Source organism: Athene cunicularia (genome assembly GCF_003259725.1).
Source record: "Athene cunicularia isolate RWA chromosome 3 unlocalized genomic scaffold, athCun1 chr3_part1, whole genome shotgun sequence".
Classification (NCBI taxonomy): domain Eukaryota; kingdom Metazoa; phylum Chordata; class Aves; order Strigiformes; family Strigidae; genus Athene; species Athene cunicularia.
In genome coordinates, this window is record NW_020799097.1 from 37,283,517 (window position 1) to 37,305,687 (window position 22,171).

At 35.1% G+C, this 22,171-nt stretch overlaps 1 protein-coding gene across 5 annotated transcripts in view; it reads right to left on the bottom strand.

Annotated features, from left to right (window-relative positions):
* The window catches only part of IBTK (inhibitor of Bruton tyrosine kinase), a 59,697-nt gene that overhangs the window by 23,854 nt on the left and 13,672 nt on the right, over positions 1–22,171 (bottom strand). For 4 of the 5 annotated variants that reach the window (XM_026844726.1, XM_026844724.1, XM_026844725.1 and 1 more), the window contains exons 4-20: positions 21,792–21,916; positions 20,642–20,752; positions 19,261–19,431; positions 18,013–18,130; positions 16,066–16,246; positions 14,692–14,815; positions 11,800–11,977; positions 10,156–10,333; positions 8,736–9,332; positions 7,296–7,382; positions 6,266–6,348; positions 6,113–6,150; positions 4,257–4,353; positions 3,825–3,926; positions 2,748–2,865; positions 1,528–1,588; positions 684–811 (exon numbers count right to left, since the gene is read on the bottom strand). In XM_026844726.1, the coding sequence (XP_026700527.1) occupies positions 684–811; positions 1,528–1,588; positions 2,748–2,865; positions 3,825–3,926; positions 4,257–4,353; positions 6,113–6,150; positions 6,266–6,348; positions 7,296–7,382; positions 8,736–9,332; positions 10,156–10,333; positions 11,800–11,977; positions 14,692–14,815; positions 16,066–16,246; positions 18,013–18,130; positions 19,261–19,431; positions 20,642–20,752; positions 21,792–21,916 (2,497 nt within the window). The remainder of the gene's footprint in view (positions 1–683; positions 812–1,527; positions 1,589–2,747; positions 2,866–3,824; positions 3,927–4,256; positions 4,354–6,112; positions 6,151–6,265; positions 6,349–7,295; positions 7,383–8,735; positions 9,333–10,155; positions 10,334–11,799; positions 11,978–14,691; positions 14,816–16,065; positions 16,247–18,012; positions 18,131–19,260; positions 19,432–20,641; positions 20,753–21,791; positions 21,917–22,171) is intronic. The other variant, XM_026844723.1, reaches the window with a different exon arrangement.

Below are 22,171 nucleotides of genomic sequence, written 5' to 3' on the forward strand. Positions count from 1 at the left end.
TCGTCAGAGAAAAGCAGCATATTAAATTAGTCTGGTAAGACTTACTGATTCTACTGCTCTTCTATGTCTTCAGTAAAAATGTTCACAGACAGAATACCAGAAGTCCACAAAAACACTGAGGCCAAACCACCTGATCTACAGTTGTTTGGATCATATTTTCTACCATTTCTTAAACACAGGTCACAAGTTTTGTTATTCTACAGCCAGTGAGTAGCCACTTTAAACAGACAGATTAAAAACTCATGCTACAACACTTCGTATTTCACATAACAGTTCTGATAATATTAAGAAGTGTAGATTATCCAGACAGATCTGTATTACATTAAAGTCTGGGGTTTTTTTCTCTTTCAATTTTTCCTAATCCAGTGAAGCTCAATGAACCCCAGAGTTTGTCTCCTACATACACAGATACTCTCACCACATGCACAACTCCTAAACATTACTGTGAATGCTTGTTCTGCTACCTTCACTCACATGCTACTTATAAATCAAAAAAAGTGCTCCACTACAGTTCTGTAGCATTTTAAAATACTTAAGGAAACTGAGAGCAGTCTTTGAAACCCCCTTTTCTCCTATTTCTTAATATTTCAATTCTGAACCCAAAGGGATTCAAGCACCATCCAAAGAGGGAAAAATACCATATACAGCTCACCTAGTCAAAAGCGTTGATGAAAAATACTTACTGAGAATTTTGTTCTGTATTCATTTCTTCCCTTAAGAAGACAAAGTTCTCTCCATCTTCAGGCTCAAAACAACTTATGTCAGGTCCATCTGGATATGGAGTAATTACTCTCCTGACCATAGCTGGAATCTGTAGTTGTAAAAGCTGTTATACTAAGTTTCTCTCAAGTTGTATGCTAGCAAATATATGCTATCTTTTAAATGACAGTTTTGGTCCTTTTACAACACTTTTACAGATCAAGTAATTAATTTTTTAACCAGCTTATAAACTTAAGTTACACCTTTAAGCAAAACAAACAATGATTTTAAAGTGACAGACTCAATGCATGTTGTAGCTACCTGTAACTTGTGACAAAAAAATGCTTCAAGGTTTTGCAAACATTCATCTTTTACAGTTAAAGAATAGTGGATTATAATTTGCCTTGGTTTTCCCCTTTGCATTAAAGTTCAGCTTTAACATTATTTTTCTTACAGCTTTTAAGACCTATATGATCACCCTGAATGTTACACTGGTGAAGTCTAAATTGCTTTCTTCTTGCTTCTAAGTAACACATGCTCCTTTCCATAGGCTTTGCATATGCTTTATCATGCAACAACTGTTAATTACAAGACATTAATAAGTTTAATGTGTATAATTAATTAAAGGACACAATACTGTTGCAGCAGTGGCTGGTGAATAATGAAATATGAGATCCATGAGAGTGGTAACAGCAGCAGCTAACCTTAGCTTTTGAGTGAGATGTTCCACATTCAGCCTGCCATCTACAGACCCTGAAGAAACTTATTTATTACTCATCTGTTCTCATTTTAAACCTAATCAGCTTACACTTACATTGTACAACTTACCATTTTCCTGTAATAAACAGAAAGATCCTTTACAACTTCATCACTTAAGACATCCAGAGTCCTGAAAAAATCAATACAAATTTATCGTACCATCTTAACAACAAAAAAAGTCAGATTAATTAAAAATTCAAATGAATATTTTAGATTAATCTCACCTACAGGCATTATTACCTATTCATGGTGGTCACAGAGTCAGAGGGAAGAAAATATAAAATATAAACTAGCCAATGCCCTTATAAGGCAGTATAAGGCAGGATTAAACCCACAACCCTTCCAGGTAGCCTACCCTTAAGGCCACAGCCAATATAGACCTATACAGTTAAGTTACCATGAACTGGTCATTACTTTACTCATTTTCGCATACTTTCAAATATTATTGACATGTATATAATACTCCAAGTCTATGCATATTCTTCTATAAAATACATCCACAACATCCCTTGACATTTATGCCAAAAAAGTAATACTACAGCAACAAATTTACTCAGAACTGTCTTGCCCACATGAGCAGCTCTTCTTGTGCAAAGCTGTCATGACTAAGTTCCCTATCAGGTGCCTCTGATTAGAAGTCTTGCTACCCAGTAGTCAGACTTCCACTAATAAGAATGTTGCACATCTTCTCCAGGTTTAAGATTAAACAAATCTGAATTCACAATAATACTTAAGACAATGTTATTAGATTTCTACTCTTCTCTCCAAAATCAAAGGTTAAAATGTTTATGCTTTATGAAGATGTGGAGAGAAAAACTGGTAATATGAATAAAAGCAAAGAAACTATCAGAAGGCAGGCCCACCCTCTTTGGATAATGCACCAGCTGTAATAAACCTACTTAAAATAAATTCACTTTATGTAGTAACTATCATGTTAAAAAAAAAAGCAAACAAGCAAACCAAACAACAGAAAAAAACAAAGTAAATTTTATGCATTTTCAAAATCAGTTGAAAAAATCTGAACAAGATTAGGCCTAATGTCAAAGCCTACTGAAGTCAAAAGAGGATTTGTGACATAGGGTTTCATACTATAGAACTGGTACAATATGTACAGATATATAGCTAGTTTCTCTCTCCCTCTCCGGCAAAAATAAGCCTCCCTTTAAACTAGTTGCATCCAATTGTATTTTAACATTTAACTACTCCTATTAGTTCTTCCAACCCTTTTGACTTTTTGGGATGTCTGAATTTAACAGCGAGTACATTAATACATTTGCATTCCTCCTTACCTTGCTTCAAGCAAAGCTGCCATATTGAGACCTATGAACTGCAAGCAAGACAGTTTTAACTGTTCAGCATTATACATGGCTGAGAATTCCAACAGCTCGGCAGCATTCTTTAAAGTAACTGCAAAGAAACACAACAAACCAAATTGGATAATGTGCTACAATATCATGCAGCAGTTTTTAAGACTTGTTGCACAGTGTGATCTAGTTACTGAAACATATCATATATGTCTCCATTCCTAGAAAAAAATGATAATGCTCAAATGACCATAAACTACAAGTTCCACATAACTTTGTAGGAGCTTGAATGCAATGGTTGCTTCACAAAAATAAAAGGCCCTACCTACAATCAGTTTCAATATATTGAAACTCATCAGTCCACAACAAAGGGGAAAACGAAAGTTAAAAATAGAAAGTTGCATATACAGCACAAACAGTTCTTAGAGGTCCAAATGTTCCTTTAGCAGCGACAAAGGAGAAAAAGAGAGGTGAAGGGGTAGGGGGAAGAGAGATTTTAAAAATGTAAGTCACTAAGAAATGCCAAGCAAAATTGTATGCTGACTTATTCTATCAAGCTAAACAACTACACCTAAGTGTTTTTGAGAAATGACAGATCTTCACAGCCATACAGAAATAACATTGTGTCAAGCGAACAACAGAAGAACTAGCAGAACTAAATACAAATACAGAAATAGAAACAGAATTCATTTTATCGTGTTGTAAAGACAAGAAGTTTGAATTCAATGAAATTAAGGTTTTGTAAAAGTTTGGTTTATTTGTTGCAGTGGTTTAGGGGTGGGGTTTTTTTTGCTTTTGCTTTTTTAAATTTTCTTTTCTTCTATAAAAGAGCTTGAGATGAAGACAACAACGCATAAGGAATGGAAGATTATGCTAACCAAGAGTATCACCCAGACTAAAGAAGCAATTGTTAACAGCTATGCAATGGAACAGAAAAAGGTAATCAGAGCAAAGGAATATACACAAATAATTCTGTGCTGAAACAGGCAAGAACACTAATCCTTTCTAAAGAAAGGATTTTTTTATTCTCTAACCCTTTATAATACAAGTGGAAGAACTCACGTCTTTCTGCAATGGCTACTTCACAGAATTCTTTGAGTCTGGATATAAGAAGTTGGTCTGCTACCACAAGAACATTACATATGAATTCCACATTTTGAGAATCTGAAAAACAAAGCATCATGTAAACACTGCGGGCAAGTCAAAAGCAACTATAACACACAGAGCTTCAATGAGATATTACCAAAGGACAAATGTAATGGCTTTGCAAATTTTGATGGGATTTTCACAGCAGAAAGCTGCATCTTGGCAAACTAAAGAAAAGATACAAAAAGGCCAGGGTACAGCTATCACCTCAAAATCTAAAGCAAGACTCCCAAAAACTTAGATTTTCTGCATAAAACTTCAACACAAACATATCAAGTATTGAATTTCTATCTTTAAAATATAAAAATTGTAGGAGCTGCAGCTGCTTTGAAAATGTATCAACGGCACCTTTTATTGCAAGAGCTTCATCTGTGTACAGGTAATCTACAATTATCTGTAGTATGTCAGAATGGATTGGCATTTCCAGAGCTGAACAACAGGAAGCCTAAAATGCAAAAGGATTAAAAAAAAAAAAAAAAAAAAAAAAAAAAAAAAAAAGAGAAACAAAATGAGTATAAGAAGGTGACTACTTGGAATAAAATACAAAATTAAAACAGCAATTATATTTAGCAAATGACTCCAACTGAGGGTCACATTGTCAAAGTTAAACAATTAAGCATTTGCACAAAATCTGTTAAAGTTCTTCAATTAAGAATTGATTGTAGTGACTAAAATCTGCTCAAACTTCTGAATAAATACCCATGAAACAGCTCAGTGATTCATCAGTTTGAGCATCTCCTCTAACAATCCTCTTTGACTATATTACTTTGCCCAAAGTTGTCTAAAAGTGGAACTAATAGGAATCCCTTATGCAAGTACTGAACTGCTTTTCTTTCAAGGTAAAAGATCCAGTGAAATCACAAGTTCCCATGCAATAATAAAATGAAATTAGCCACTACATCCCTCAGAAAACAAGGTCCTCAGCAAACCCTCCATTTGAAGAACCATCTTAACCATTAACACAAAGCTTTTTTATGAGCAATAGTTAGCCATTAAATCATGCAATTGTCATCATTCAAGTTTATGCAACATCATTTCTTATCAACTTTGGTTTACTTCAAGTGGTACTGAAGAAAAGCTTTATACTAGAAAATTTTTCTTGCTTTAGAACATGCTATTGGTATTGACATAATTCCCATCTGAAAGTTAAAAACCTATTACAGACATTAAGATTACTATAAAACATCTAAGCACATTACCCACAAAATACTTATGAATTTAGTACGATTTAGATTTACTTACGAAATAATAGATAACTTACGAACTACTTATGAACTGATATAAAGCTCAATTATATAAATGGACATTTGACACTTTAAAAAAAAAACTCAAGCACTTGTCTCACAGCATTTCAGATATGTTTCCTCAGGGACAACTGAGGAAAAAGCAGTACAGTAACAAAGGACAGGTCAAGTTCTGTTAAGCATCAAGAAAACTGCCAGTACTTTGCCAGGATCTTAGATTTACACATTGCTAAAAAGCTATGAAAGCTAAGAAAACTCTTGAACACTGCTTCAGCTTTCAGCCTCTGAAAAATGCTTCTCCATTTACATCTTTCTTTCAACAAGCATTATCAATAGTATTCAGGTACTTTAACAGAGGCATTTAGTGAAATTACAATGTCCAGGAACAATCAGGGCATTGAACACACAGCTAGCAAACAGGAACCAAGACAAATAAAAGATCTATACCTTTTGAATCAGCAGCTGATGATTAAGTGGAAAAGACCCTGATAAACTCTATTTCATTAACAGTAAAAGTCAACTAGAGATTTCCACACATTGACTCTCAATTCTGCTATATCTTTCATGCAGTATATATGAAAAGCTATTCCATACTGCATACTATTTAAGACCTTTTACAGAAAGAAAATGAAAATTCATCCAAAGCAGTATCCCACAGGAACAGTCCAGCAGCTTTTATAAATCCATGAACTGACTCAAAATAAACCTCTAAAACAAAAGTAATACATTTCCTTTGATATACATAATTACATTTATTACTCTCATTTAATACACAGTCTCAATAGTACAAATATAGAGTAGCCATGGAGAGTTTTCTTTCTTGCAAACAGGATCCAAGACTCCATCCAGCCTTTCCTCTTCCTCAGTATTTAGGATATGTTATTCCAGGAAAAACTGAAAAGCTGTCACTCATTTGATGCAACAAAACACACCACTACACGTGTTTATTGGCAAGCTTACCTCAATCCATGAGCTGCTTAACATGCTGTGAAAATAATCTGTAAAGAAAGGCATTTCAGTTCAAAATGCAATAAAATTTCAGTTAAAAAAAGACAACACTACTTATATTTTATATATACATATATATATATATATAAAAATACACACACATACCAAGTCTTGCACAAAGTACACATTTATGACACGGGAATTCCTTTCCATCTAAAGATTTCAGGGTCACATCGCAGAGGTACGAACTAGAAGATATTTAATAGGATCAGAACTGTGACTATTCTGAAGAGCTACAAGTTGTAAACTCTACAAATAAATGCTTACTTTGGCAAGTTAGGATTTATCCTTTAAAATAAAATACACATGAACTTTAATAATATCATATAATATGAACCCAGAAGTACAGGCATGATAGTTTCAAGAGAGAAATTTTTCATCCAACTTTGAACTCTCAAAATTCCATCTGAAGCATTTCCTTCAAAACACAGTCAATTACTGTTTCAAAACTGCTATGACCAAATAAGTTAATTATGGCTAATTTTAGCCAATCTTAAATGGTCTATGTCATTAGTTATTTCTTTTCTATTAGTAGCTTTTATAAGCTTTGGCAAGGCATTTTAAGAATGAATTAATCCAAATTCTGTGAAAAAGCTATTTCTATACGATATAGCTTTTACTATGTAAGAAGACTATTCAAGGTTTGGGTATAAATAACCCAATCACCCAATGGAATTAAAAACCCAAACATCATTTTGATAAAAGCATAAGGAATTTTTCTATTGAAAGATATTCCAAAGATTTTCTTAATTACAAAAAATATTATACTTTTGCTTATTTCGAATCCATGTTGTCTTATTGACACAGCAAGTACATTGGCAAAAGTCAAACTGCTTTAGACTGGATTACCCACATTTCTCCTGGCATTATTATTCTATGACACAATTCATCCGCAGAACACATTAACATACAGCAAAAAGAAGCAAAAATATACCATATGTAATCTATCCCAGATTACTAACTCATATATCAATTTATGCACATCTACAGAGAACTTCCAAACATGAGTTACTGTGAAAGAGACAAGTGTACACCAGAAGCTAAAATACAACTGATCAACCTTAGCCTACACTCAACAGATAAAGAGATGACATAAGACAATGGGGGTAAGGGAAGCTTGATATATAAGGTTTACCATTTCTTCTGATTTAACTTTGGTTTGTTCCCATTCTTCTTGTTGACAACATTAATTTTTCCATTTTCTAACCTGACTCCATCCAACCTGCAAATCATTAACATTAGTAGTAACACAATTAGCATACAGTTCAAACCATTAAGAACAGTTTCACAAAGTAATGCACTTCAGTGGGCTCATATTGTGAACATGAAACAGGATCCAAATCATTCATCATAGAAAACTAGAAAGGGCCAGTTGTTACTTGAAAGTCTTTGCTGCAGATGTAAAATGTAACTGACATTATTTCCACATCTTAGCTATCTCATTTATTATCTTAGATGAAAGCTATACTGCTATAGTTAAGGCCAAAGTTCAACACCACTGGGTCAAAAATCTAGGAGTTATATATACCGCTACCAGTCAGTTATCTGAGCAAAGACAGTGGTTTGGAAGAGATGCATACTTCATCACGGGGTTCTTTAGCACCCCAATTCATCAAGAAGGCTTTTGAATGGGATAGTAAAGACACAGGAGTGCTGGTGGTGGATTACAAAGCAATACACTTTCAAAGAGAAAGTGCCTTAACATGGATATTTTAGTTGGAAATTCAGTTTTAGTAGCAGCTTCACATATTTGCTGATTAATTATAGTGTTTGCAAAAAATACAGTGAAGGAAACTGCCCTGCAGAAGCTCATTCCCTCCTTTGAAAGGAAAAGGGAAATGCAAGGAAAAAAAAAAAAAAAAAAAAAACAACTGAGTAATACAGGTCTACAGAGACATTTGGTCTCAATTCCATCAGTTTCACCATGTAACATTAAAAATGCATCAGTTAAACAAGAATTTAGCTTTGCTTTCTGTTGTATGATAAATACATTCACTGTCTATGGAAAAAATAGAAGAATTTCTATGCTGTGGTCTGTAGTCATCAATCCAAAACTCAATTAGACCAGCTGTCTGTAACAAAGCAATACTGATCTTTTTTAACAGTCATTCTGTTAAATCAGATAATTTGCATTAGATGTCAAGTCTCATAGAGATCATGCCTTAAAAGATACACAGGACAGATGATTTAAATACAAATGTCCAAGAAGTTCTAGGACACAATAAGGGCCAACAGCACATTTCCATCATATAGAAGCCTATTGAAAAATTATGCTTTAAGTACATAACCATACTTTGAAAGTCTGCTTCTGACATTATTTGAAAAGGTAAGACATGCCTTCTCTTAGTGATGAGCATCAGAAAAAACTGATGTTGATTTAAAGAGATGACACAGCGTGTGTTGTAAATGTTTATACTTATGAACAATAAAACAAACAGAAAAAGGCAAACGTACTAACCTTCTAGTACCAAATGTACTAGCCTTCTACTTCAATAACAACTAAAGTTAGATCAGCTTACATAAAAACACTCCATGAAGATCTTGCCAGGATATAAACGCACTTTCTTTCACCTACCTTCCACTTAAATTGCTGAGTCCAAACTTCTTTGCAGCGCTTTGCAACATTTTTATGAGATTAGCTTCTTCACCGACAACTTTGCCTTTTTTAGATTTGCTCTTCTGTTTTTCATTTATAACTTGCACTTGATTATTTCTATAAATCTCAAATGCAGACTTTCCATTAACATTTTCATCAAAACTCATTTTGCTCAGGTTAGAAATTAAAGTATCTTGATATTCTTCTGATTTTCCTTTATGCAGGTTTTTTGGTTTATAACCATGAGTCAAAAGATCGCAAGTATCAGTGTACATGAACTGCAGGAGGTATGCAAACAGATCTGGATGAACTTTCTCTATTACATAAATATCACATCCAACAGCATCTTCATCTTTACGGTAGACGTCTGGAGTGTCTAGCTGGTTGTCACTGGAAACAAAGAGCTTCTTGAAGAAGTCAGAGCGTACTGCCAAGATATATTTGTGCACGGGGTAAGTTCTAGTGCCAATCTGAAAAGTCACATCATGGATGCTGTCCATTTCATCTGTTTCATCTAACAGTTTGCCAAAATCCTTGCCAAAACTTGATAATGACACACTTGGAATTTCATAGAGACTAGAACAAAATGAAATTCATCAAAACCCCCACTATTTACAAGTTCCATAAAATTTTACATAGCATGTTTAATGAAGAGGGTGAGGTTGTTTCTACTGGGCTTGTTTGGGTTATTTCTTACACTGCTAGACTCCTCCATAATTTCTGCCCCATTTTTTATAGTGAGAATGAATAATGCGGTATTAAGGCAATTAAACCACATATGTAAGATATGTCTAGCTTCAGAATATCAAATATAGTATTTTGTCTTTATAATGTAGCCAGTAAATTTGTATTATCAGAACTACTTTATCTGCAATCTTATTTTTCCAACAAGAAAACACAGAAATGTTTACTGTATTTCATATTACAATTCAAGGCAAAATGAAAAAAAAGCTAATATTTACTTGTTTATCAGATATATTGGGAACTATTATGAGAGCACAAGAACATGGTTCAGTATTCTATTTTACTTGAAACACTTTTTCCAAACAAATAAAGATCCACTTTTCACTTTTATTTAAAAGCTGATTATTGGTGATTACTGAAGGGGTGAATTTCTACAGTATCTAGATTAGTATTTAGTATTTATTCAGAGCTCAGACTGCTTTAGATAAAACATCAACACTATCTATACTAATCATGCAAATATGTAAGTTGACATCTTTGTGTAACTTTAACACAGTTGTTTACTCATAAGTGCTATCCTCTAGCAGTATGAATAACAGTATTTACCGTGACTTCTGTATGAGCCAAAAAATGGTTTTGAAAAGCAGAATGATTTAATTGCAATCACACACACAAAAAAAGAGAAAAATTACAGCTGTTGATATTTTAAATATACCTTGTTTTAGGATCTGACTGCAAAACAGCAAAATTGCAACCGTTAGGATCAGTGGCAATACTAACAGCTCGGTGGACAAAAGTAAGCTTCTGAAGTCGAATTCTTTCATACACACTGTTTGTATCATGTTCACAAGACATATCACATGAAGAATTCTGAAAGCTCGATACAAACTCTGCTAAAAAAAAAAAGAAAAGATAAAAAAATACAGAAAGGTCTTGTTAATTAAAATGCAACTATTGTAACAAAAAGGCATGAATGATGTATGGCTTCTATAAGTCAATTGATGAAGTCACTGAATAAGGCTAAATTATGCTGAAGATTTCAGCTTGCTTAAGTGAGATGCAGGAAGATGTTTTAAGTTAAGACTTTACATTAAATATAGGAGAGTTTTTATCCAGAACTTCTCGTGGATGTGTTTTACCACTTCTTCATATAAAGGAAAACCACTCCATCTAACAGTCAATGCAACTTCTTGTGGAATGAAACAACACACGGCTTTCTTTTCATGTCATCAGTTACAGTAGATATAATACAATTGTCTTCAGACTTCATATTATCTCTGTTTAAATTGTACCCAAACTAACATAATACTGTTGAAAAAAAATTTGATATTCTCTGAATGCTGGATTATTTTTCAAGAACTGGATAACTAAAAACATGCACAACATTCACCACATTCATTAAAATACTTTCAAAAAACCAGCAGCTCTCATTCATTACAAATCAGTGAACTGAACTAGACATTCAAATAGCCAACAAGTCTCCATTCTGAAGTTTCCTCAAAGATACTAAAACTACAAAAAGAACAGCAATAAGGATAAGAGAGTGCCTACAGACAAATACCAGGACAAAGTGAAAAGGAGATGTCTTTGGTGCCTCTGTAATGAGGAAACTATGCGACACATAGAATAAAAGAAAGTAGCAACAGAGTAAAACTAGTATGCAAGTCTGAGCACAGAGGAAAGATTTCTGCTGTGAAAGAATGCAAAAATGGCCTGATAAAACTAAATATAAAGCTCAGTGTCAAAGGACGTGGAACTGCAACATAAAGCTATAAGTTCAAATACATCCCATGTCGGAAGTAAATCCATTTTTTATCCACAGTTTTAAGACCCCTACATGAACAGAGCTGACAGTTTCAATTAAAAACTTGTCCTGTAGTAGACAGGTATCTTCCTCGCAGAAAAACAATCCATGAGGACCTACTCTTGGCAATATGAGCCAAGTTAATAAGGTGGAAATTGCTCTGCACCCTGAAATTATCTCTGCCCAGATAAGAGTCTGGGAAACATGATAAGGTTACACAGATTTAGCAGTGCAAGCAAGTACATGCTCCTCTTGTTCAATGCCAGTCTCTTAGGACTGGTCATCCCATACGTGTGACAAGATCATTACACTGGACCCCTGTGCTACTATTACTCTTCAGAAGTACTTTTCTTCCTGGAAATCTCCACCTGAAAATTAACTGAAGTCTGCAAAGTAAGTAAATCTTAGTATTACTGAGGAAAGAGAACAGTAGTGGTCAATGCTACCAACCATCAGTTACAACTCACCACATAATACTGTTAGAGACTGTACAGGATCAATTAAACTTTTATATCGATTTGAAGTGCTTAAAAACATTAAGAAACCACAGCTAACCTTTCTTTTCTGAGATTTTTTTCCCTTCTTCCAGCCACTTCCCTGTAAAGGCTTCACCATCCTGTGTGACAAACATTATTTCATTCCCATTTAAAGCAACATCGGACATGAAGACTTGCCGGCCATACACCCAACGACACTGCTTCATGGAGTTGTTAGATGATTTCCAGCAAAACACCTATAATATCATTTTTTTCAGAGAAAGGGTAAATATCTTTGTATCATTTAAAAGCAGTTACATATTACACATTGCTTTTTTCAAACACAAGCAAGAACATACCACCTCAAAGTTGCATATAAAAGAAGAAAGACATTCTTCAAAACTGTATCCTGAAGTGTTATGAGCATCTATTACAAAGAACCCACAAGTAAAAAGGGGGAAATCTATTATGATATCAAGATCCATTTACCCATGAAGGGCATTTGAAAAGCTTCTCTGAATATTCAAATGTCTTCACATCAGTCATCTATAAAGCAGTTTTTACTGACATTTCAGCAACAGCAAAAGGTGTTGTCAAGTCAAGAAACAAGTTTAATCTAGTTCTTAATTTACATGTCCAACTGGTTTGCTTATAAATCAGGCAAAATTCAAAGCTAGAACACAAAAAAAAATTAATCCATTTCCTGTTAATTGTTTGACAAAAGTCTCGAGTTTCTCTGTACCAGCCAAGGTTTTGGAATGGAGATCATGACCAAACACAAATTTCAAAACATTCAACAGAAACGGGAAGAACTGTATGCACAGCAGGACCCCAACAAGGTATACTGTAGGTGTCTGAAAGAAGAGAGCAGGAAGCAACAATCCCACACAAGGTAAAGCCCAGATGTGGCATTAGTGGTATTAAAGTTGGGCTTTCATCCTCTCACACTCAACAACTTCCACAAGCAACCTGTGCCAATGGTTCATCACCCTTACAGTTCCTGATACTCAGAGCCTCCTGTTTCTGTTTGTGCCCACTGCCTCTGGTTCTGTCCCTGGGCACCACCGAAAAGAGCCTGGCTCCATCTTCACATCTTCCCTTAATTGGTAAGATCCCCCTTGAGCCTTCTCTTTTCTAGGCTAAACAGTATCTTAAAGAGAGTACAATCAAGCCAGACCAGGAAGCACCGATTCAGGAAGCAAAAGTATTAAGATCCCACCCCTCTCCTTACTCAATAATTTATAATACCTAAAAGTACCAAAGATCCCGGCATTTGTCAAGTCAGTATTCAGCATGGAAAGATATGAAATGTAGGCTGACATAGTTCCACCGATGCAGGAAGACAAAGCAGTTTCCTACTGCTAAAGCAGTGTCCCAAAGATGTTGAAAGGGCACTATCAACACTAGAGATGTCAGAGACTAAACCTCACGTGAACAAATACTGAATTGGAAGTTTATAAACTCTGAGACAACTAATGATCTAAGAAACAGAAAGATCATTCCAAAATATAATTCAGTCAAAGGCAATGAAAGATGAAAGAAAATGAAATACCCACACTGCTCCCTATTTTGATATACAAGCTCAGGTTTTAACATTCTTTAAGGCAGCACTTCTGTAACAAGACCTTTTTGTACACACCACTAGATGGCACTGAAGGTTCAGATCTCACAGTAAGCAGATCCAGAAAAAAATGAGGTTTTGAACGGTCCTATGAACTGTTACTCTATGAAAGAATGAGGGAAGAAAACAATAAATCCACCACAGTATTCCAGTTCTAGGACAACAGTGCGTCTATACTTAACTATAAATACTAAACCATTAACCAGGTTTAGCTGCAACTTTTCAACAATAAAAGGGACATCTCTACAGAACAGCTGCTTTTGAGCAAAGACTCTAAAACTTCAAGTACAGAGACTGGAGGGTGTACAGGTGATGTGAGAGACTGAAATGTCATATAACTGTCTCAAAGCTTGCTTGTGTCTGTGCAAACCTCCAAGAGAAGCTGCTGCAGCCTGTGAATTGGTCTGGAGGATGTTGCCCAGAGAAGTGGGAGTGTATTGAAGGATGCACCCCCCCCTTCTTTGCGGTTGCATTGTCTGGACTCTAGACAAGCCTCAGAGGAGCAGACGTGTACTGAGCTGGCCCCATCCTGTAACCATCTGTGGCTCTATTGTGTAGGCCAGACCCCATGCACGCATTGATAATGAACTGACAAGCGGCAAACATTCCTGCCCTGAAGCCAGATGCAACAAAACCTGTGGGACCAGAGAAAAAAAAAAACTAAAGGCAAGCAGATTATGCTAATCAGCAGATAGATGAACTTAAAAAGACAGCAGAAAATTCTGCTCAGTGTGCATGTACCATCAAAGCCAGATCCGTGTGCACCCATCACCAAAGAACTGAAGACTGAGGACCAAGAGGACGCTGATGGATCCATGATGGTGACTATTCTTGCAGCCCTGTCCCACATCCTTGCTTTATTTCTGTCTTTTCCTTCCATTCTGTCCTACCGCCACCACTCTTCACCTTTTCAATAACAAAAATCTGTTTTGTGTGTATGGCATTTGACTTTGTTTGTCTTAATCTCGCTCTTGGGATCATATCAAAAACTCCCCTGATACTGGATTGGGACAGATGACTGGATATGTGGGATAAGAGGAGAGATTTAAAAAAAAAAAAAAAAAAAGAAAAAAGTGACCATGTACACTATATAACCACTTATGTACATAAAAACAAAGGCATTTACACCTTCACTGAAAAGCCATTATATGTTCACTGCTTTAAAACTAAACTCCTATATATTGCTTTGGTAGTCTTTCCATAGCCCTTTTTAAAAAAACAACCCAAAACACTAGTAGCTTTACCAGAACTAATTGGGTATTTTCTATGATTCTGTTCTGTCATGTTTAAAGTTTGATTAATCAGTATGAAGCCTGCTATATAGTTATGATTTCTAGGAACACAACTTACTCTTCCAGCTTCATCCAGCGCTAGAATGCAAATCTTCTGACCCCCATTTTCTTTAAGATGCTGGGTATCTACCTTATATTCCAAATATCCCCCATTAACAAGAACTTTTTTAAGGTTCAGCTGTCTGGAAGAACACAAAAGGTTAAATTAGTATTTCTTTATTGTGTACTTACGTTGCTTCTATGACAGTTACCTGTTTCATTTAGAGAAGTAGTAAAAACACTCTAATTGTGGTAGTGACACTGAAAAACTACTTAAGTTTAGTTTCTCCCTACTGGTATTACCATTGCAACTGCTAATAAAATACTATTGGTAGATTGTAATTTTTGCTTTGCTTTTAATAAAGTAAATCACATCATATCTACAGGTTCTTCACAAAATCCCAGAAAGTAAAAACCAGTATATGATTTAGCTTTGATCTTCAGCATTACAAAAATTTTAGATAATTGTCATTTATCTGTTTCTATTAAAAGACCTATGCTATGCCAGTAGGACATTTCTTGGGGTTTTGGTGGGTTTTGTTTCTCTACCTGATCAAAACCACACACATTATCTGGTTTTGGTTTCTTAGTATAAGAGTACAGTACATAGTATTAGGTTTCTGCAAGTGGCAGCACCTTAACTTAAAACCATGGAGAAAATGAAGTATAAAATAATGACTAAGCTACAATATGTCAATAAATACTGTTAGAATTTAGCTAACTGGGAGTTAGCTGGGCAAAAATGCTAATAATCTCTTTTAATCTGTTACTGTAAACCAAGAGAGAATGGGATCAAATAATTTCCTAAATTTATGAGTGATGGGTCCAGTTTCTTCAACAGGTTTTACATCCATGTTTTAGCATATGGACCAGATAATGTCACAAGGTCCCCACTGCAACCTAAATTACATTTTGTAACATAATATATCCACACATTAATTATGAAACTCAGAACCCAACATGGTAATTCAAAATCATAACAACATAACAAAATAGAATAGCACTTTCAACTTCAAACACATCTTCAACGCCTCTACCAAGATGCATTTATACAAATTCAGGATAACAGAGGAAGAAAAAAAAAATACCAACTTCAATATTTTTAAAACTGTGGCACAAAGTATTTCTTCCTAGTATGTTTTGGTAAACAGCAAGTGGCTGCTTCCTTCAAGTACCTTTGGTAAACAGCAAGTGGCACCTTAGCCTCATCTAATAACAAACAAACAATATAGCCTCCATTCATATCAAAGAATTGTAAATGAAGAAAATTCAGGGGAGCACTGTATTATCTCTACTTTAAGCACAAAAATCTGGAAAATAGCTTGCAAGTATAAGACTACAGTGAAATTTTCACCTATTGTGCTTCATGACAAATTAGAAAAGTAGCACATACTTCGAAGCCATCTTTTTGCACTGATAGTCTGCAAGTAAATAAATATCTCCTCTTTCAGTAACGCATACTGTAGCGCCATCACTTGCAGAGACCAAGGACAGAGAGATATCTTTATGGTGTAGAGCAGAAACTTGGCGAGGTGCAGTTACACATTTTTCTCCATTAGGATCCAGCAGATAACCTAGAAAATACAACACATCCCCAAAACATTATTCGCCATTCCACCCGTTGTGTATTTAAAGGACACTTTGCTACACTACTTTGAAGAACTTTTAAATTCTAAAAGATTGTTTAGGTAATTAGATAATTCATCTTCAAAATAATTAGACAGATAAGAGATGTAACACACATATTTGTTAGCTCACCACAAATACCAGAAAACATCCAAGATTTGATATACAAAAAAATGAAGGCATATTCTACAGAGAAAACTTTTTAATGTAGTTAAGACTCTGCAGTGGCACTGCCTTTGATTCCAAAGAAAGAACATTTATTTGATCATATTACAATTCAAGACACTAGAAATACTATCACACTGGCATAAACTACAGATTATTCCAGCCATTCAAAGATACCAAACAACCTAGTCATAAAAAATACTGTAAATGCATGTAAGCATGAAGGGAAGCATATACATGGAACAACAGACAAGGTTGAAGCTTTAATATAAGGTCTCTGAAAACATATTTAAAAAAAAAGAAATCAGGCCATTGCTGCTCTGCTGCATCAAGAAGCCTAACACAAAGAATCTCATACACAACATAACCCTGCTCTGTGTGCACTATGTCTGCACCACAGAGTGGATCAGGGTACTAATATCCAGAAACAAGTAGCAGAGCTACCTCTAAAGCTGGAAGCAACCTTGTCATACAGTAGCGTAGTGCTATGCCTAAACATCCTAAAGAGACAAGGTTTATTACCACAGGTCTATCAAAGTGCCCAGCTGACACAACTATACTGATCACAATCCAATTACTGTCTCCATATGGTACTTGCACTGGGCCACGTACAGTGCAGAATAATCTGAAGATAAGCAACCACAAAAAACTTATATGATGGGTGCATATAAAAAAAACCCAAACCAACCAACCAACCAACCAAAAATATTCATTAGTAAGATATTTCTCTGACAATTACAAGTTTTTTCACATACCTTTGCAATCTTAAATAGGAACACAAAAAAGCATCTGAACCTGAAGCCAGAACTGATGAAGATTAATTATAAGTACCAGAGCTAGCTAACAGGTCTGTTTGCACACAGATACAGAATTGCTGAAATGCAAATCCAAACCAATATTGCAAGACCTGTTTATTAAAAAAAGACAAAAGCAATTAAACTATCCCATTCATACAACAAATCAAGTAGTTCACTAGTTGATAATACATTTTTATTAGTTCTTTCTTGACTTCAGAATAATACTGAAGATTCTGGTATTGGGTGTTGAAAAAAAAACTGAAATGTTGCCCATATCTAAAGAGTCATGATGGAAAAAATTATCAGTAGCATGTTTACAGTGTGTAGTGAAAGGAGAACATAGTCAGGAAAGCTGAATACTAGTTTATCAATTATTACAGGCAGTACCAGACAGACTGCTGGCAGGAGACAAGCGTGCCTGGGAGTAATCTGCAAGACAAACAACAACATTCTGTTTCCTGAAAGTCTTCAGTAGCAGGACCACACAAGATACATGGAAAGCTATAAGAAGTGCAAGTAACAAGAGCTGTCTGACTAGCTCCCATCATCTCAAAATGTGAAAGTGACTGTCAGTAACAAAAAATATAAGTGTGAAGGGATGATGTCATCAGACTGGTTTAAAAAAAAAAAAAAAAAAAAGAGAGAGTGAAAAGAAAGCTTTAACCAGGCTTCTGTTGTAAGAAACAGATGACAGTATTGGTACGAATAACACCTTTTAATGGCTGGGTTTTACTTTCAGATCGCTACCTTACCTAGTTGGCCACCATTCAGCCCCATTGTATACACTGCTTCCTTAGTCCATAGCACTGTATGGAATCTGCCGGCAGCCACTCCGATCACCGTTCTACCTTTCAGATTTTTTGCCTGAACCTAGGCACAAATCCAAAGTACATCTTAATATTAAGCAGCAACAAATGAATTTCACATGTTCAAACTTCTGACAACATTTAACCCCTTAAGTCATTATGGATGAAGCATCAGTATCAATCCAAATACAGTCTAGTAAGTCAGGATTATTTCATAAATTTGTCAAGTGGAGCACTATTGTACTAGTGACAAAAAGAAGTAAACTTTTTGAATTATCTAATCAGAGCTATAATCAAATCTCCTTAGGCTGTCTTCATATGTAAGATGTTGAACAAGACTGCACAGGACACGTGTAAGACAGCCAAAGAAGACTCAGGTGCTACGAAAGCATCAGCTAAAAATTTTCAGCTTTTAAGTTCTAATGCCCTGAACATGCTGCAAAACACTATACTACTAATTTCACACTTCAGATTTAACTTGATTTTCCAGATAAAGATGATCAAAATCAAAGCAAATACTGTGGATACACATCTATCATTACACTACTGAAGAGTATCCCATTGTACCCCAAAACACTATCCTGTTGCCCTTTCATCAATGATTCTTTCCTACTTTATAACACTGGTAGTGGAATGCTCTTCTACCCCAGATGAAGACCTTTTAAATAGAAGGTAATGTAATTCTTATTTACTTAAAAAAAAAAAAGATTGAGAATAGAAATATAGTCAAGTTGCTGATGGCCATACACTCTCTTCCCTGTTGCTATTCCTCCCAAAGCATTAGGACTCCAGCATCAACAGTGCTTCCAGACAGCAAAAGACACAACCATCAAACCCTGAGATCCATCATGCAGTGATTCAAAAGGAGTAAAGAGCATGAATCTCAAGTAATACATACCTATTACATCATTTCAGCTACAGAGCAATTTGGGGAAGAAAAGAGTTTTGGCAGTTGTACCTTGTATCACACTTAGCACTACAAACTTTAGTACAGTTCAGGTTACAAACTAAGACATTTATCAGAACACAGTTCAGTATTTAAGGTTGAAATGTATGATAACACAGAATCAAGACTTATCTGAACTCACAATCATCTTTATTGTCCTGAAAAAGTTTAAAAGTTATTTCTACAATATCCACATATTATTTTCTGTTAAAAACAAACATTTAAGCTCTGACAGATGTTATTTTTACCTGTCGAGGAACACTGCAGTTAGTAGGAGGTGGAAGAATACCCAACTGATGGAAAGTATTTAAACCAAAAGTGTAAACATATCCATCTTCTGTTAAAACAACAGTATGATCCTTAGCTGCAGCTATCTGGGAGCACTGATGGCCAGCTAAACCTTCCACAAGCCTTGGAACCTGAACAAGATTAAAAAATATTTATATAAAAATATACTAATTTGATATTAATCAGTGGTTGTCTATGAAATTAAAGTTACACCAACAGAAAGTTATGACGAAACATTTGACATACAGGTGGAAATGCAATACACTCATTAACATAATCACCACATTCAATGCAGTAAGATGAGCTACTTTTATTTGAAATGCATCCTCAGAAGAGATGATTTTTAAACTAGGTGCTCTGAAATTAGGTTGAAAACTATATCTACAGGACATCTGAACAAATATTAACTGTTACCTCTTTTTTTCTTATTAAATTACAATGAGCGATAAAGATTTCTGCCTCCAAAACACAGGATAACCCTAAGAAAATTCCACAGAATAAGGAAGTTCTGTATCTTTGACTCTTCATGCACTCTAATGTACATTCTCCTTTCAGCTGGGTAACATCCCAATTTTAAAACAGCAATTTACAAAAGATTCTGATTTTATAGAATTGCATTTTTTAAAAAAAAGCATTGAGTTCCAGTCTTCAATATAACATCCAGCAACATATAATCAAGTTCTACCAATACCTGATATTAGAAATTTCAAGAAATTAATTGTGCTGCAAAGTAAATAACACTACTGGGTGGTGTGCACAGGAGAAGATACTGAAATCTAGGAACTGTACTGTCATCGTATCATAGTCTTCTCAAATTTTGTTTTTGCATGTTGCAACAACGTACTATTCAAATTAAAATGACAGGTGAGTTTTCACTTAGTAGCTGTGCAAGCCTATTAAGAAGCAACCCTACCACCACTTTTCATGCCACTACTCTCCTCGGTGCTACTGTTTCCTTTGTGCCAGCCTTGACACTCGCCAGATGGCACCACAATGGTTTTTAAGAAGCCAGCCCAGCCAAAACCCATTTGCTTCCACTTATCTGCATCAGCTAGCCTTTGAAATAATTCAACCATAACACAGAAGTCTGACTATGATATCTAGCTATCTTAAATTAAAATATTTTTAAATGCACGTTCTTCTGTCCTTTACTACCTCATTAGTAGTACTGGAGAGATTTTCTTCTGTTATTTGGTGGGGAGCAAGGGGGTTTGCTTGAAATCAACAGCAAACTTATTTTGAAAGTAAACTCACAGAAACTCTAATTCACTTTTTAGACTTGCTGTTTGAAATAAAAGAAACATCATGCTAGACTACACAAAATAGCATAAAATAGCATACCAGGCATGTTTGTTCATCACCATGACCCAAGCGCCCCCCTTGCCCATGTCCACATGTATAAACTTGACCTTTGTGGGAAAGGAACACAGAGTGGAATTTGCAGAGTACCACCTGAAAGAAAAAGGGCAAAAAAAGGGGTGGGATCGAGGCAGTATAGGACAAATCAATTTCTTGGATAATCTGGAAATACCTACCAAAACTACTCTGTTATGAACTACAGCTTTAATAAAGATCTGTTCGTGAAAATATAAGTAAGATACTAGTATTAAAGGACAGGGCTGTCAATCAAGTCACGAGGAACACAAAACATCTGCTTAAATTTATTATGTACTGCCTTAACCTACCTGAAGAGACCTACAGTTTGTGTTTATTAAAATAAGTCCAAGCATGGCCCTACAAGCTAAGAGAAACTCAAAAGATTGAGTTTTAAGGGCAGCAATACTGCCTCAGAAGAGCTGAAAGAAACATGTTAAGACTGCAGAACAGACTGTCTGCCCTGAATGCTTGTTCAAGTTGTACTTTAAACTTTTAAACATTCTCCAACTGAAGTAGTCACAAGAAATTATTAGGGACAAAACTACTGCTAAAGGAAATGTGCTTAACATCACACACTGCTTTCAACACAGTAAGTATTTTAATTCAACATGTATCAAACAGATTCACTGTCCCACTTCAGTTCAATATGGGATTTGCACAGCAAATCAGAAACTCAAAACAGCTACAGAAGTATCATGGTTCTGAACTTATTTAATGATATAGGAGCCATATATCCAAGGTTAATTGTATTTAAAAAAAACCAAAAAAACACATTCTCCCCATCAAAATAGAGAACCACGATTTTATTGGGGGAGGGAAGAAGCAAGAATATAATATAGCAAGCCTACTCTAGTGCTCCTTAGCTGCTCTAAGCTGCTTTCCAGAGCAATGGAAACTGCTTGCTGAGAAATAACTAGGAAGAAAAAGAGATTGGGGGGGGAAGGGGGAATGGACAAAACATCAGAAACAAACACAACAAAAAACCCACAGACCCAACTTTTTTTTTCCATGAAAATTTTCAAAACTTGGTAACATCTTCGATACTTGTTTCCCCTTACACACCTCTTCACATTCACCGAGAAAGGTGCTTTCCTATGTAATACATTAAAAATACCTGTTTGATATACACGCCATTCCGAGGAAAAAGGTCCACCAATTCGGGATGATGTTTACCTTGTTGACCACCATGACCCAAAGTAAAATTTATGTTGTTTCCCCAGGTGTAGACTTCCGTGGGATCTGTAATGAAAAAATTCTCTCTGCAGCTTGTAAATTTACCAGTCTTGTGCATACGGACTTTGAAAAGCAACTCCTGTTGTTTCTATTTAAATTTGAAGACGAAAGCTCTTTTCTACCTAAAACTGAACTTTAAAAGTAGTTATTCTTACATGACATAAGGTACTATGACAAAATTTTTTAAAAAATAATGTACAGAAGATCTAGATTACTTATATATATATATATATATATATATATATATATATATATATTTTT